The 17404-nt window shown below is 40.2% G+C and overlaps 1 protein-coding gene across 1 annotated transcript in view; it reads left to right on the top strand.

Annotated features, from left to right (window-relative positions):
- LOC124556378 (dynein axonemal intermediate chain 3-like) overlaps nucleotides 1-16829 on the top strand; it is a 293608-nt gene extending 276779 nt beyond the window's left edge. The window contains exon 13 of the mRNA XM_047130341.1: nucleotides 16353-16829. Coding sequence (XP_046986297.1) covers nucleotides 16353-16829 — 477 coding nt within the window. The remainder of the gene's footprint in view (nucleotides 1-16352) is intronic.
- Nucleotides 16830-17404: the final 575 nt, after the last annotated feature.

The following is a 17404-nucleotide window of genomic DNA, read 5'->3' on the forward strand; positions in this document are numbered from 1 at the left end:
CCAAAGGTTCAATCATGTCACTTCCTCACAAATTATTCATCATTTAGCCAGTGACATTCTATATGAGAGCTAATTGGTGGATGATCTCTAGTATTGATATGGTGTTTTACCATTGGTCACTTGGTCTGTTTTTTTCTCCACTCCAGATCTGAAGCCAGCTGAAAATTGTTGCAGAACCATTAACACTCGATGTTCAGTCAGGCAAGATCCTATTAGCAGTTCAACAATAACTTTCTCCACTGCTTTATATATAGTGGTAGCAGAGCATGATTGCTTATGACTGTCACTGGTTTGTAGATGTCTTTTGTGAGCCTGAGTAGCTTTTTGCAATCAAGAAAAGTTTTACTGCTTGATTGAGCATCTAGAGTGACAACTGGACTTTATCTCATTGATGATGGTGGGAAGACAACATCTTCAACAGCAAACAACTATCCAATGGAATCTTTGTTATGTGTGCTTGTTGGAAAAGCTTCATCAACCTGGAGTTCTGATGTTCCACAGTCTATGACTGCTTGTGGTGTTTGCAAAAGAGAATAACATTATGACTAGATTCTACTACAACAACAAATTCGAAGAACTGTGTCCTGTCATTGATAGTTACTCTTGCAATACATGTTCCCCTTGGCTGGATGTATATCCATACTATCCTAGCATTGTGTGAAGAGAATACCAGACAGAACTTCACACTGACACCAGCTGTTATAGATATTACCTGAATGTGCAGTGTCTGTCCTTTTGGACATGTCCAAAAGAACAGACACCATGCATTCATATAATCGATTGCCAATGAATGCAAAAACTTGATTTTGGATGCAAATTTAAGTTTGACCACTGATGCAGATCTAAAATTAGCAAGCACGTGGGATATGGACAGGGACTGCAGGTAGGTCGTGGTAGGTGTGAATGTAGTCAGCCAGGGAGTGTGGTGAGATAGTCCACACATTTGGAGGAAACACTGTGTCTGGGTGGTGCAGTGGTTAACACAACTGCCAAGTAAACAGGAGATCCTGGGTTGAAGTCCCGGTCCGGCACACATTTTCATGCATTTCCGCTGATTCTGCACAAAGTCCCAATGCAGCTGATATCATTGGTTATTTTCCTTTCCTTTCTCTGTTGTCCCCCTTCAATTTACATAAAATGTTAAGGGATAGGTGCAGTTCTCATACAAATTCAGGAAATGCTGTAAAGGTGATAGCTTATGCTTCCAGAATACTCTCTAAGTCCAAGAGCTACTACTCTACAGCCAAGAATGAGTGCCTTACAGTTTTTGGGGACCTCAACAAGTTCTGACTATATATGCATTTGGCAAACCCTTCACCACTGTGGTGGATTACCATTCTCTATCCTGACTGACTGCCCCAAAGGATCTGTCGGGTTGACTGGCAAGATGGACACTGAGGCTTCAGGAATATGGCATGCAAATATGGACACACAAGGATGTTGATAGTCTTTCAAGGACTCCTTTGACAGAACACACCAGTGTGGGTCAAATCTGTCACCACTGCATTAAATGGCATTGCTGCTGAACAAGAAGGAGGATCTGACCAAAGGAGACTTCCAGTTAATAAACAGAATATTGTATGAGAAGAAGTATGCTCCAATGGGGCAAAAATGGTAGCTTCTCATTCAAGCTCAGCTGTGACCAGTTATCCTGAAGTTTTTCCATGGCACTCCAACATGTGATCACCTGGGATTTGTGGTTGGTTGATTCGGGGGAGGGGACCAAAGAGTGAGATCATCAGTCTCATCAGATTAGGGAAGGATGGGGAAGGAAGTTGGCCATGCCCTTTTGAAGGAACCATCCCCGCATTTGCCTGAAGTGATTTAGGAAAATCATGGGAAACCTAAATCAGGATGGCCAGATATGGGTTTGAATCTTCATCCTTCTGAACATGAGTCCAATGTATTTGTGAAGAATCTAGACAGAATTAGGTGCAGGTATCACTGGCCAGATACTGGTCTGTTAGACCCATGTAAGACAATAGAAGGTATGCCAGTGACAAAAACACGTGCTGCAATTACCTCCTAGGCATCTGGTACTAGTTCTGTGTGCAGCAGCACCATTTCACCAGTTTTTAATCAACCTCTTGGGGAAGTTCCTGACATTAGTGAATGGGAATTGCTGGATAATAATATGCACCAATCACACCATGCACTACACTGTCACCAGAGTGAGCCAACTGCCTAAGTTCCAGAAATTATAAGATTCCTTGTACAGGGCATTATTTTGAAGCATGGAGCAACCTGAGTAGTGATCTCTGATTGTTGAAAAGTTTTCCTATTGAGACTAGTATCAGAGTGAATTTCATGTTACAAAATCACCCACAGAATAACATCTGCCCACAGAGGAATGACCTCACAGGATACTTTAATAAGATTTTGGCCACTACATTCACATTGTACAACAGAGAGACTCAGATACAGTGCTGCCCATCATGACAATGGAATACAACACTGCAAAGCAAGAAACTACAAGCTTCACACAGTTTTGTCTGCTCCACAGCCACAAGGACAAAACAACAATGGATACTCTGCTCCTATTTCAACTAGACAATACTCAGGATGCCTACATGAAACATTTCATCACCAAGACCAAAGAAGCGAGGCACTTGGCTCACAATCGGCCCCTGGACGTCCATGAGAAGAACCAAGAGCACCGTAACGCCAAGCACTGACCGGTGAGATACAGCCCAGTAGACATTTTTAAGCCTATACAGAAAGTGGGACTAGTGGAAAATTTAATACTTTACACCAGCAATTATTTGTTATTTAGTATTTATCATTTCTGAAACGTTCTCAGAATTTGTAATATTTGAGTATAATGGAATATTCAATGTGCGTATAAATAGCAGCACTCACCATCCGGGAGATCAGTTATCTGCTGTCTGTATGTCAGTGTTCACAATACACATGCTCCCAATGTTAAGTGTTGCAATTCGTTGACAACCCCACTTCCAGATTTGGATTTGATTATGGTTATGACATGACAATTTTTCATCAATTACCAGGTATGTTGTTATAACAGCGCTGCACATGTGGAGCCAATTTCCAGAGAAAAAGTGTAAATTGTGACAAGAGCATACTGGGCCTTGCAGCATAGCTACAGCAGGGGATGACTGCAATTTGTCTGAATGACTGTGATGGACTCTACAGCTTCTGTCACAGTGTTGTCTTAACATTAGAGCACTGCAATTGGTGTAAACATCTCTGAATTTGACAGTTTGATGCTGCCTCCTTGGGACTGGACTGGAGGCAAACATGACATTGTGCCAGATTTCATTGCCCAAGAAATTGATGCTGGTATAGCATTTTTTTCAGATGAGTCATGCTTCAATTGTCCTGCAGTAATGGCTAAAGTTGTGTTAGATGATAGTAAGATGACTACAGTCTGTCAGCCTGTACTGTTGAGTGGCATACTGATGAAATGACAAATACAATAGCCTTGCATGCCGTAGGACATGTAGCACATGCTACAAATGATGTACTGCCAGCGGCCCTGTAGCAACAATTCTCAGCACCGTGAGGTATAAACAAAAATCAGGCACTAGATTTTCTATCTATCACTTTTAAATTCCAAATGTTGTGCTTTTCAGTTAACATAATGAAGTGGCACTGATATAATACATGGGCTGTCTTTGTGGTTGGCATCAGAGAATGGAATCAACCTGTATATCAGTGGCAATGTCAATAAATAGGCATAGTGTGTTGAAAAAGCACAGATTTGGATCTTAGAAAGAAACTTAAAATACCATCTAGAACCAGTGGTTAAATTGTGGTAAATGCTCTGAAATTATGTGGACAATAAATGAGCTGACTGAAATGAAAGTCTTACTCACAGAAAGAGAACCTGCATCTCGAAAATGGCAAGGTGAAGTTTTAGAAGTTAGTGACTGTATAGGAAAAGGATAATTTCTAAGATCTTTTTAATCAGCAATCTTCCAGCTGGGAGTATGTATAAAGAAAAAGCAAGATCAAACACAATTTATGGAATGCGGTACTTTATAGAGAGATACATAAAATGCAGTGAAGTACATGTTGTGCATAGCACTGAACACATTGACTGGACAAAAGTAATACAGGTTACAGAATACGCTGAGCACTTGTTTGCAATTGCTTAAGTAATACTGTTTCTTTCGCGGCTTACAAGAGTGTGCCAGGAGGTGACCTCTAAATAGAAACAAAGCAACTCATCCTGATTCAGTGCTGGGTCTGGCCCAATCAGAAGTCGAGATAAGGCTTTGGCAATGGCGTGTTGCATTGTTGCCCAATAATGGATCTGAAAATGATAACAGGAGAGGAAGAGAACCCACCACTGCAAATGATGTGCTGCCTTGTCCAGCACAGAAGCCGAAGGGTAAAAAGAGCAACCAACAGCTTGTGATCTGTGACTGAATGGAACTTAGGACCATACAAGAAGACGTAAAATTTCTTGAGGCTGAACACATATGCTGAAGCCTCCTTTTCAGTCTGAGAACGCTGCTGCTGAGTGGAGTTAAAGTCTTATAAGCATAAGAAATGGGTCATTCAGACCCATCCGCATACTTATCCACCAACAATATGCCAAGACGATGCTGAGAGGCATCTGTTGCCAACAAGAGATACTGACCCAGCTAAAAAGTGGCCAGATATGGGGCAGATCAAGTTTAGAATCAAGCAAAGCAAATGCACAGCCACAAGCTTGTGACCAGAAAAAAGGTCTATTTTTATGCAAAAGCTCCTGCAGGGGCTGAGCAACAGTAGATGTGTCCAGTAAAAACTTATGGTAGTATGCAACTTTACCTAGAAATGCCTGCAGTTCCTTAATAGAGGTCAGCCATGGCAAAGCCACAATTGCATTAATATAGTCATGCAATGCTTTGACCCCTGTGTAAGAAAACTCAAAACCTAGATACTCAATTTACATCTGAAAAAAATTGAGATTTGCCAAGATTGCACTTGAGACCCACAAACTGCAAAACAGAAAACAACAATCAGAGATTGGTAAGATGGTCTTCAATAGAAGAACCTGAAACAATGATATCTTCAATTGATGCAGCCGGGTACAGAGGCTGTCAGCTCTTCTAAAAAATGCTGAAAAATTGCAGGTACACTAGCAACACCAAAAGGCAAACACTGATATTGGTATAAGCTGAAAGGTGTATTGACAATGAGAAGGTGCATAATGGTGTCATCCAAGGGGAGCTGGAGGATGCTTCCAAGAAATCAGTCTTGGAAAAGTAGTGGCTAGCTTACAATTTTGCAAGCAACTCGTCAGGGTGAGGCAAAGTGTATGTAATCTATCATGAACTGTGCATTAATCGTGACACTGAAGTCACCACAGAGGTGGAGCTTACCCATCAGCTTCTTAAAAATGACCAGCGGTGTAGCCCATTCACAGGAAGAAACAGGCCAAATGACATCAAGGGATGTTAAACTGTCTAAATCAGCCTTGACAGAGTAATACAACCTGACAGGCAGGTGTCACACGCGAAAAAAATGGGGGCGGGCAGACTCTCATGGTAATGTGGGCCTGAAAACCAGTAGCAAAACAAAGCCCAGGGGAAACAAGAAAGGAAAACTCAGAGCAGAGAGACCCCAGTTGCTGATACAGAACTTGATCTGACACTAAATTTATTTCATCAGCAGTTGAGAAACCAAAAGTGTTAAATGCATGTAACTCAAACATCTGCTGTATGGAAACAATCAGCAACAAGGAAAGTGAGAGAGCAAACAACTGATTTGTAAGAGACAGGAGTGGAGAATTGACATAGGATCAGAATCTTCTGTTTATTGTGGCTAACCAACTTCCGTGAAACCTGTGTGAGGGGAGGGGGCCCAAGACCACGTACATTTATGCATTTATTAAAGTCACAGCAGCTCCTGTGCCCACTTGCATTGTTAGTGGTCTATTAAACACACGAAAGTCAGTAAAGAATTTGTTCAGGGAAACATTCAATGTAGAGATACAGTTTATGTCCATCGGTACTACTGTGTCCACCATGTTCAAAGAGGAGTTATGCACTGATGCAGTGTGGCCTTTCTTTTGACACTTTTTGCAAACCACCCAACACTAAGGGCATGCAGGATGCTTGTGTTGGATGAAGCAGTATGGGCAAGATGGAAGGGGGGCATGCAGCTGCTGCTGTGATATATCCTGTTGCTGCTGTGGCTGTAACCAACATTGCACCATGCAATGCTGAGTCAAAAGTTGTACTGCTGCAACAGCTTCCCCATCATCCTAAACACTTGCAGCATGCCTAACAGGGGTTGACTAAGCAACTTCTAATACTCGCCACACAGCAATCTGATTGCCTGTGGCCTGTGACGTTTCAAAGGACTGTGTTTTATTGAGCACATGCGTAAGTGTCAGATTCTCCATTGAAGTGCTTTCTCGCAGACTTCCCTATCTGAGGACAGATGAATAATAACAGCACACACCATGCAATCAGCATAGGATTCATGATGGGTTCTAGTGACAAATTTACAATGTTGGCTCAACTCGGGAAGTCCTGCAGCCCAGGCTATTTGTTTCGGTGTTTCTGACAGTGATAAAATTCTACATGTGTTGCAGTGACATGCATTTTGTCACAGTAATTGGTCAACAGAAGCTTGCACATTTCATAAAATGATAAGCTGGCTGGTTCTTGCAAAGGCACACGTTGGCATAAGAACTGATAAATGCACAGTGAAAGTCAGGAATAAAAGAAAGCCCTACACAGATTGCATAGTCCATACAAAAAACCTGGAAATGTTGGTGTAACCATATCTTGTAGAAGTTCCAATTTTCAGCTGATACACCATATGCTGGAAAGGGCAGTGGCTGCACTGATCTGCTGAGAACATGCAGATGCCACTTGATTTAGAGCAGTGGCAAGAGCCTGTTGTTGTCCCCATGAAAGCTTGCTGCTGGCAGTCAAATGTTGGAGTATTTCTTCCATTGAGACATTCGTCGGGTGACTTGGCACTGACATTAAGATGTGGAGAAAACATAACCCTCACTTATCATCAAGTTTACTATAGCAAGAACAAATGTGATTTATGGAATGAAATAGCTTATAGAGAAACAATGAAGTACATGTTATACATACCACTGAACACATTGACTGGATAACAGTAATACAGGTTACAGAACAAGCTCGGCACTCATTTGCCATCACTTAAATAATATTGTTTCTTTGGTGGCTCACCAGTGCACACCAGGTGTCCAACCCAGGTGGGCCTGTGGACTGTATGGATGCACGATCTCTGAAATTGTGCACGTCATGAGTGAAGGTACATCAATTATGTTTTAATGTCTTATCAATGATTACATCATAAGAGACAGAATACAAGTTCATATAGCAAAACATGGTAAAAAATATTAGTCCTACCCCTTTAAAATGAACCATTCTGGCATTTATCTTGATTGATGTAGGGAAAATGTAGAGAACCTAAATGTGCATGTGTGGACTACTACAGAAAGACATTAAAAGTGGCAGTTTGTGAAATAAGAAATACAATTTTGGTTGATGGGTTTCTTAGTTATTGGATAAACCAATAGTGTTGTATCTAGTACTGATGTCTTTATGAAAAAACTCATTTAAATGGCTAGTAAATAACTGAGTCATGTGAAAGAGATATCGCCTCTATCTCTTATGTGTGCTCTAATGATTGTGTTTCATTCTGTATTCAAATATTGTGCCAATACACAGAACTGGATGAGAGTTTGGGCAGAGACAAATGTTGTCGTCTAAAGATGTGTGGCTCCACATTAGTGTCATATTTGGGGCCCCTGGGACAGAAAAGAAGGCAGTTTCTTCTTGGTGGAGAGGAAAACTACTTTATTTTGTAGAATTGTTAAATAGGGGTTGACTTTTGTTGACAAAAGCTTGAGATGTGAATGGGTTGTTAGTAATAAGAGACTTTCCAGCTTTTGTATGAATATGTAGTAGTAGTAGTAGTTTTATTTACCTGTTGATCAATTTGCAAGGATATTTAACATGTCATATTATTACTGCAATCATCTGCATGCACAGGCAGATTAATGTAATTTCCTTAAATCTGTGTATTGTGTTAAACACAAAAGCAGGCTATGAGTTGAGGAGATTTTGTAAATTTATCACATTTCTTGCTCTTGTTTGAAGTTAGTCAGTTGGCAATTCTGGTCCATCCTTATGCCACTCCCACTCCCAACTCTTTGCCACAGCTGTCATATCTCTATGGAGAACCAGATGCCATATCTCATGCCACTGTGAAAGCAGCCATATCGTATACTACCTCTGCTGCAATTTATGCACAGCATTTTATGTGGGCATGATCACCAACTAGCTGTCCGTCAGAATGAATGGCCACTGCCAAATTGTGGCCAAGAGAAGAGTTGACCACCCTGTGTCAGAACATGCTGCTGAGTCCAACATACTTGATTTCAATGGCTGCTTCACAAACCGTGTCATTTGGATTCTTGCCCCCAGCACCAGCTGAACTAAGCAGATGGTAGTTATCCTTGCTATACATCCTTTGCTCTCATAATCTTCCTGATCTCATTCTTCACTAATCCACTATACCCACATCCTCTATCCAACAGTCTCCCCTTTCTCTGTCTTGTCAGTCCCTTCCTAGTCCATATCTCCATGTCATGCATGAACTCACTGGCTCCAGTGCCCATGTGTCACATTCCTGTCCAATGTTCTGCTGTCTCTCCCTCCTTCATTCGTATCCCACACATCTGCTGCCTCCCTCTGAACACTTCTCCAACCCCTCCTCCTGCTTCCCTTCTCTTTCTCCCTCTACCCACCCTACTCACCACAACCCCTCACCCCAGCCTACCTAGCAAACTCAGCAGTCCCAGCACTGTTTGCCCATCCAGCACAATGCAGCTCCACAAGCATACATGTGGTGGTGTATGTCTTTACGTATGAGGGTTGATCAAAAAGTAATGCCTCCTTTTTTGCTCCTTTAATAAAGCTCGTTAAGTGAAAATGTAGCTCTACAAGTGTGTGTGTAGCAGTTATGTATGTATATATGACAGTCAGTCAAAAAGTAATGCCTACTTTTTTCTCCTTTAATAAAGTTTGTTAAGTGAAAAAAAATTGATTTGGTGCTATTCCACAAAGCCTCTTCTCCAATCCACTGCAGTAGTAACTTTCTGTGTCAACAGATGCCCGCACTGCAGTCATTTGCAAAATGGCCAACACTGATGTTCATTTTAGACAGAGTTCGGCGATAGAATTTTTTAATGCAGATGGTGAAACATCCATTCACATTCACGAAAGACTGAAAAATGTGCATAGTGGTGCAACAGTAGCTATCAGCATTGTTAGATGATGGGTTCTTTGCTGTAATGAAGCTGGAGGGCAAAGACCATTGGCTGAAGAAATGTGGAATGGCAGACTGGTGACTGCAGCAACTCCACACAACATTCAGTGAGTCAATGATATCGTTCATGGTGGCTGCAGATGATTTTTGTTGAATTATCCTCCTCAGTAAAGGCAGTGTGATGATGATTACACAACAACTGGGATACTCAAGATTTGTGCAACATAACTACCAAGAATGTTAACCAATGAGAGTAAACAGACATGAAGAACAATTGCCTCCCAACTCCTGCAGTGCTCCTGTTTTCAAGGATAGGAGTTTCTGGGAAAAAAAATATGACTAGATACGAAACATAGCTTCTTTTAGTTGAACCAAATCATAGAGGCAGTCAATGGATGATATCACAAAAACTCACCAAAGAAGGAAAATTTCAGAAGCGTGTGACTGGCAGGGAAAGTTATGGCTACAGTATCCTGAGATGCAGAGGGTGTGATTTTGGAGCAAGGCTGCACAATAACTGCTGTCCAGTATGTCAGAACTCTCAAACAGTTTAAAGCACATCTTCAGCAAGTTCACTCAACAAAAACTATGTTGAATGTTTTTCTTTGGAATGACAATGCAAAACCATACACCAGTTGTCACACCACTGAAGAGATTGTGAAAATTTGATGGGTACTCATCCCCCATACAGCCCTGACCTGGCACCCTCAGACTGCCATCTGTTTGTGCCAGTAAATGAAACTCATCATGAGACTCACTTTGAAGATGAGGACGCCTTGAAAACATCCATGGAAGCAGGAAACAAGACTGCATTTTACCACACTGGAATACATGCCCTTGTTAATAGATGGACCAAACCTGTGGAAATAGATGGAGATTATATTGAAAAGTCATAAACTAATTGTCAGTATTATGGTTTTCAACCTATGTAGTTGCATTTCAAATCCTTGATAAATAAAAAGAAAAGGAGGTATTAATTTTTGACTGACCATTGTACAATCTAGCTTGTTAAAGGATTTGTCCAAAAGCTAGCAAAGTTTTCATTCTTTTTTGTGTGTCTGTTGATGTATCAATATTTGTACTATCTGGTGGATGGCCTTCTTTACTCCTAAATTATTTTCAGTTGACAAAATTGTCAAACAGAGTGTTCATCAGAATACCTTCAAGCTGTTTCTCTACCATTCTGCTCTTGAACAATGCACACAGAAAACAAACACTTAAATCTTTCTGCGCAAGCTATGATTTCTTCTATTTTATTACAATGCTCATTTCTCTCTCTGTAGGTGGGCAACAACAAAATATTTGTGCATTCAGGGCAGAAAATTGGCGGTTGAACTTTCTTGGAAAGATCCTACCACAGTGAAATATGTCTTTTTTCTAATGACTGCCACCCCAATTCACATATCATATCTGAGGTACTCTATCCCATATTTTGTGATAATGCCAAACAGGCTGCACTTCTTTCAACTTTTTAAATGTCTTCTAGCAATCCTATCTGATGCAGATCCCACACTGCACAGCAATATTCCAAAAGAGGATGGACAAACATAGTACAAGTGGGCTCTTTCATAGATCTGTTCCACCTTATCAGTGTCCTGCCAATAGGTCACAATCTTTAAATAACTTTTCCCACAAATTCATCTATGTGATGGTTGCAATTTAAGTTATTCATAATTATAATTCCAAGTATTTACTCGAATCCATAGCCTTTAGATCTGTGTGATTTATGCTGTATCCAAAATTTAGTGGATTCCTTGTAGTACTCACATGAATGAATTCACACTTTTCATTATTAATAGTCAATTGCCACTTTTCACACCATACAGATATCTTGCCTAAATCAGTTTGCATTTGGTTTTGGTCATCTGATGACTTTGCAAGATGGTAAATGACAGCATCATCCGCAAACAGTCTAATAGAGCAGTTCAGATTGTCTCCTAAATGATTTATATTGGTTAGGAACAGGTGAGAACCTGTAACACTTCGTTTGGGAACACCATGTATCACTTTTGTTTTACTTGATGACTTCCTGCCAACTATATGAAATATGACTGACTTTTCTGAAAGGAAGTCACAAATCCAGTCACACAACTGACATGGTACTCCATAGGCATGCAATTTGATTAGAAGTCATTTGTGAGGAATAGCCTTCTGGAAATCTAGATATAAGGAATCAATTTGTTATCATCTGACAATGGCACTCACTACTTCATGTGACTAAAGGGCTAGATGTGTTTCACAGGAATGATATTTTCTGAAACTGTGTTGGCTATTTGTCAATAAATCATATTCTATGAGGCAGTTCATAATGTTTGAACACAGTATATGTTCCACAGCAAATTGACATTAGTGATGTGGACTTTTAATTCTGCAGATTACTCTTATTTTCTTTCTTGAGTGTTGGTGTCCTGTGCAACTTTCCAGTCTTTAGGCATGTATTTGTTTGACAAGCAAGCAGTTGAATATGATTGCTAAGTATGGAGCTATTGTATCAGCATACTCTGAAAGTATCCTAACTGGTTTACAATCTGGACTGGAAGCTGTTTTCCTACACTGAGCATATCTACCTCATAGTTTCTAATGTTGGCAACTGTTCTTGATTCAAATTCCAGAATATTTACTTCATCATCAGAAAACTGTGTTTAGTAACTCTGCTTTAGTGGCACTGTCATAGGTAACATTACTGTTGCTATCATGCAGTGAAGGCACTGATTGTGCCTTGCTGCTGGTGCACTTTACATATGATCAAAATCTCTTTGCATTTTCTGTCATATTTCGAGACAAAGTTTCATCTTGGACACTATTAAAAGCATATCACAGACTGAAATTCGTACTAAATTTGAAGCTTCAGTAAAACATCACCAATCTTGGAGATTTTACACTTGGCATGCTTGTTTCATTGCTCCTGCAACAGTGTTGTGACCAGTTTTGTGTACCATGGGGTATCAGTAACATCTCTTATTAATTTATTTGGCATATATCTCTCAATTGCTGACAGTACTATTTCTTTGAATTTCAGCCACATCTGGTCTATACTTACATAGTCAGTTTGGTAGGAGTGGAGACTCTTTCTTGGGAAGGCATCAAGTGAATGTTTATCTGCTTTTTTTAAAATAGATATATTTTGTGTTTATTTTTGGTGTATTTGGATGGTACAGTATTCCGTGTTGCTACAATGACCTTGTGTTCATTAATCCCTGAATATGTCATGATATTTGTTACTAAGAGGTCAACAATGCTTTTGCAATAATTTTCGCTTCAAGTGACCTCCTGGACTAATTATTCAAAATAATTTTTGGAGAAACCATTCAGTACAATTTTGAAGGACATTTTTTGCCTACCACTGACTTTTAACTTAAATTTTCAGAAACATATCACCATAATTGTAGAAGTGGGGTGCCTAGTTGAAATGAGACTCAAGTTTTCTTTGAACTGTTCAGCAACTGTATCATCTGAGTTGGTGAGGGCGGGTCAGTAAAAGGAATCAATCATTAACTTTTTCAGGTTGTCAGTTATAACCTCTACCCATACTAACTTGCAGGAACTCTCTATTTCAATTTCTTGCCAAGGTAAACTACTTCAAACAGTGATAAACACTCCTACACCAACTGTATTTAACCTATCCTTTCATAACACCATTAAGTCCTTTCTAAAAATTTCAACTGAAACTATGTTTGGCTTTAGCCAGCTTTCAATACATATAACAATTTGAGCTTCAGTGCTTTATATTAGCTCTTGGAGCTCTGGTTCTTTCCCAACACAGCTACAACAATTTACAACCACAATGCCGAATGTTGCTAGATCTACCCTCATCCTGTGTTTACCCTGTGCCATTTTAGACTGAGGCCATTTCTGTAATCTCCCAAGACCCTCTGACCTAAAAAAAAAAAGGTGTAGTGGACTCCTGGCTGATTAAGCGGAACCCAAACAGCCACCACCCTATGGCCAAGTCAAGCAATCTGCAGCCTACATGGTTGTAGAACTATCTAAGCCTCTAACTGAGATCCTCTACTCAACTCTCTACCAAAGATCCACACCCCGTCCTGTTGGCATTGCTATAGATGGTGGGCCTTCATCTCACAAGCAAGATTGGCAGTCTACCACTTCAGATAGCTACCAGAAACCAGAGAGAATCTCTTCCAGTCTGAAGTGACACACATAAGAAGTACTGACATGAGCCACCACATACAGTTCGGTGCACCCAGTGCTCTTCATGGCATCCAGAAGCACCCATTCCACATCTGGGATGACTTCCCTTCACCCTGGTATACACACAGAACACACATTGGTCTTCTTCCACTCCTTGGCTTGGTTGTGCTGTCCCTAAGAGACCCCATTGTGTGGCTAGTAGTACTCCAACCCTCTGTGTGACTGTCCAGATCTTGCGGGCAGAAAAGCTTCCTCTGAAACAGGGCAAGCAACTGCATCTGGTTCAGGATCTTCTCGGACACAGACATCACCTGAAACCCATTCATTAGACAAACTGGGGAGGCCCTTCGATCAGCCCCTTTTCATTGCCTGCCACTCCTTGGAACAACTGTCCACTTGACCAGGGATGAGCAGTCAACCTCATTGCAGGCAGTATGCGGTGCAGCCACAGTAGTGGACCAATGGGGGGACACATGGGATGTGCTAGATCCCCATTGGATCCCCATACCCAGCTCCCCACAGTGATGCCCATTGCCAACAGCATCAAGCAGAATAACTGAAGCCAGCACTGCCTGGAGCTGTGAGCAAATGGTCACCAACTCAGCCCGCATCTGAACACAGGAATCACAGTCCCTATCCATACTAAATATGGCAGAAATATACACTATGCAGTTATTAAAATGCAGAAATGGGCCTGGTAAATACAAAAACATGCCAGAAATTTAAGAATTTAAATTAAAAAATATACAGGAAAATCAAAATACGTTGTTTCTTATTAGAAGTTATGTCAACTAACAAAGTTTTATTATTTATCGCATGATGATACAGAGCTTTGATCAAATACATAATTTTAAGAGTATACAGTGTAAGAAATGACAAGCAAAATACAGGTACAAAATAAAATGTCCAAAGTATTATGCTAAATTATGTACACATTACACAAGTTCTTAGATTTCTAAGTCCAATCTGTTGTTCCAGTTGAGCCCTTCAGGTGATGCATGGTGGATGTCATTTATTGATCCCCTGAAGGCTCGTTTCGGGCATTCACCAACAATGTGATTTATTGTTTGCAGGGTAGCTCCATAGTCACAATCTGGAGATGTTGCCCAGCCCCGTCTGTGTTTCAGACATCTGCAGTTCCCTTGTCCTGTTCGGATGTGGTTGATAGTTCTCCACTGGCATCTGGGGAGTGTGAAACCTGGAACTCACATGGAAGACTTTTCAACCAGATGACCATTGAACACTGATGATTCTTCCTACTGACTTCTCCATACTTCGTTGATGTTAAAGTCGGAGGCTTCAAGATGTTGTGCAGTTCGCCAAGGTGGTTTTCTTGACTTCAGACGCTGATGTTCTGCTATTAATATATCACTGTGTACAGGTAGCTGGGGGTTCTTCTGAGTGTTTCTCCAGATTTTCAGGAGAGCATCTGATCCTCGTAGAGCTGGAGGTTGGATGTTACTTAAAACTGGTAGCCATGCAGTTTGAGTGCTATGTATGCAGCCTGTGATAAGTTGCATTGTATAGTTGAGTTGCTCATCTATCTTGCTACAATGAGCACTGTTCATACAAGTTGGACAACAGTATTCAGCAACAGAGTATGATAGTGCCAAAGCAGTTGATCTTAGTGTTTGAGCACTGCAACCCCAGGAGGTACCAGCAAGCTTCTGAATGATATTATTACGGGTCTTCACTTTTGCGGCCACTTAGGAGAGATGTTGTCAGAAAGTTAGGGACCTAATGAGTGTTATTCCGAGGTACTTCAGTGTGCTGCAGTACTTCAAGGTTTGTCCTCGAAGTTTAACTTCTGGTTTATAGTCAGAGTGTCTATTCCATAGGTGGAATGCTGAAGTAACAGTTTTCTGAGGGTTTAGGCGGAGGCACCATTTCCTGAAGTATGTGTCCAGGATTTCCATGTTAGCAGTTAATGTGCTTCCGGCAGTGGTGAAACTGGAGCTCTTGGTTACCAAACAGATGCCATCAGCATATATGAATTTCCTTGAGGTTGTGGTTGGCAGGTCATAAATGTATAAGTTGAAAAGGAGAGGGGCCAATACAGATCCTTGAGGTAGTCCGTCACTTACTTTGAAGACTTTGCTTCTGTCGTTATCAGAGTAAATGTGGAAATGTCTGTTGCTTAGCATGTTGTTAAGTAGGTTTGTGAGTTTCCGACACTGAATAATGCTCACAAATTTTAAGAGAATTTTAAGAGAAGGCCTTCTCGCCATATGGTGTCGTAGGCAGTGGATAGATCTAAGAAAGCAGCTATGAACTCACAAATGAAATGGTGTGCTTCAGATGTGCTGCTGCAGGGATGGAAGCTACCATCAAACTAAAGGGTCTAAAAACTGTAACTTGCTTTACAAACAAAAACAAATGCCTGTCATGATGCAATCAGCAGTGCCATGCACTACACAGTTATTAATATTGAATTGTGCCTGATAAATACACAAACGTGCAAGAAATTTAAGAATTCAAACCAAAAAGAACAGAGGAATATCGAAGTAAGTCATTCCTTATTAGAAGCTGTGTCAACTCACAAATGGAATGGTGTGCTTTGATGCACTGCCACAGATACAGAAGCTACCATCTTTAGTTTAGATATAATCTGTCACCAAATTGAATGTCATTTAATTTTAGGTGTGATTATACTTCCATAAATTCTTCTTCATCAAAAGGCAGCTGGTTTAACTATTTAATGCTGTCCTGTAACTGTTTTTAATGTTTGGGGTGGGTTTCGTTACCATGGAAGATTACTTGCCAACTGAGGATTGCAATGAATGAAAATGAACACTCTCTATTTAGAATTTCTGATAATAAACAGGGCACATAACTGCTTAGTTTTTAACCTTGCAAATTCAATGATACTTCTTATATTGAGGTCTTTATAATATTTTTGGATTTCAGTGCACATTTTCTCTCACTTTTAGGTTATAAAACTGAGGAATATGTTTGAACAACATGTTGAGTGCAAACGCCTATTAACATCATGGACGACAAAATGGAAAGAAAAATTTGCTGATTTTTTGAAGCAGAAAAGGAAAGAAGCTGAACGCCTCCATAAACTGAAAATGATAAAGGAAAAGGAGAAAATACGACTAGAGAAAGAAAGGCTTAAAGCCATTAAAGAAGCAGAACTTGCATTGCAGAAAAGAACAAAGCTATTAAAGTGGCAGAAAGCACAGGAAATATGGGATGCTAAACAAGAGAAACGAGCAATAGGAATACTCCTCAGTCAGAAGAACCTAGATAATGACCACCTAGAAACAGAGCAAAAGCCATTCGTGAAATTACAGGAGGAACAAAAATCCAAAAGGATAAAGCAGACAGAAGTAATAAATATGAATGAAAGTATTTATAAGGAAATACTCTCTCTCAAATTCCCTGATCTCAAAGAGGTAAGATAATTAAATTATTAATTAGATTTGAAAATAGTGATTACTAATTGAACAGATCTCTATGAGGCCAGATGGAGAAGTCTGTGTTGCTATTGTCAGTAACTTTCAAGTTTTCATATAGGAGTTATTTATTAATAACTAATTACAGCATTAATAATACAAAGAAGTTTCATCAAATGGTGATTGTGTGATACTTGATACTTAATGCAGAAAATTAAAAAGACTGAAATTCACTTTTCCTTCATATGGTGTTATGCAGAATATCAGGACGTGAAGTGACTAATGGAAGCAAGAATAAACTACTCAAAACCAAGTCTCTTTCAAAATAAGTTCTCCATTATACTTTCTTCCCTTTACTCACTTCTCTTATATTGTCTTTCCTTTATTACAATGTATGTACTTATGGAATATTCAATTACCATTCCAAAACCTTCTAATTCAATTTCTACTTTTGTGTAACATTGTGGATGAATTTGTGGTTATTACTTTGATAGATACAGGCATATAGTTCTGGACTGGATGACATTCTAGCTGAAGGAGGGGGTGGAGGTCAAGACATATCACTCCTCTCGCAAGGCCTCAGC

This window comes from Schistocerca americana, chromosome X, assembly GCF_021461395.2.
Source record: "Schistocerca americana isolate TAMUIC-IGC-003095 chromosome X, iqSchAmer2.1, whole genome shotgun sequence".
NCBI lineage: Eukaryota > Metazoa > Arthropoda > Insecta > Orthoptera > Acrididae > Schistocerca > Schistocerca americana.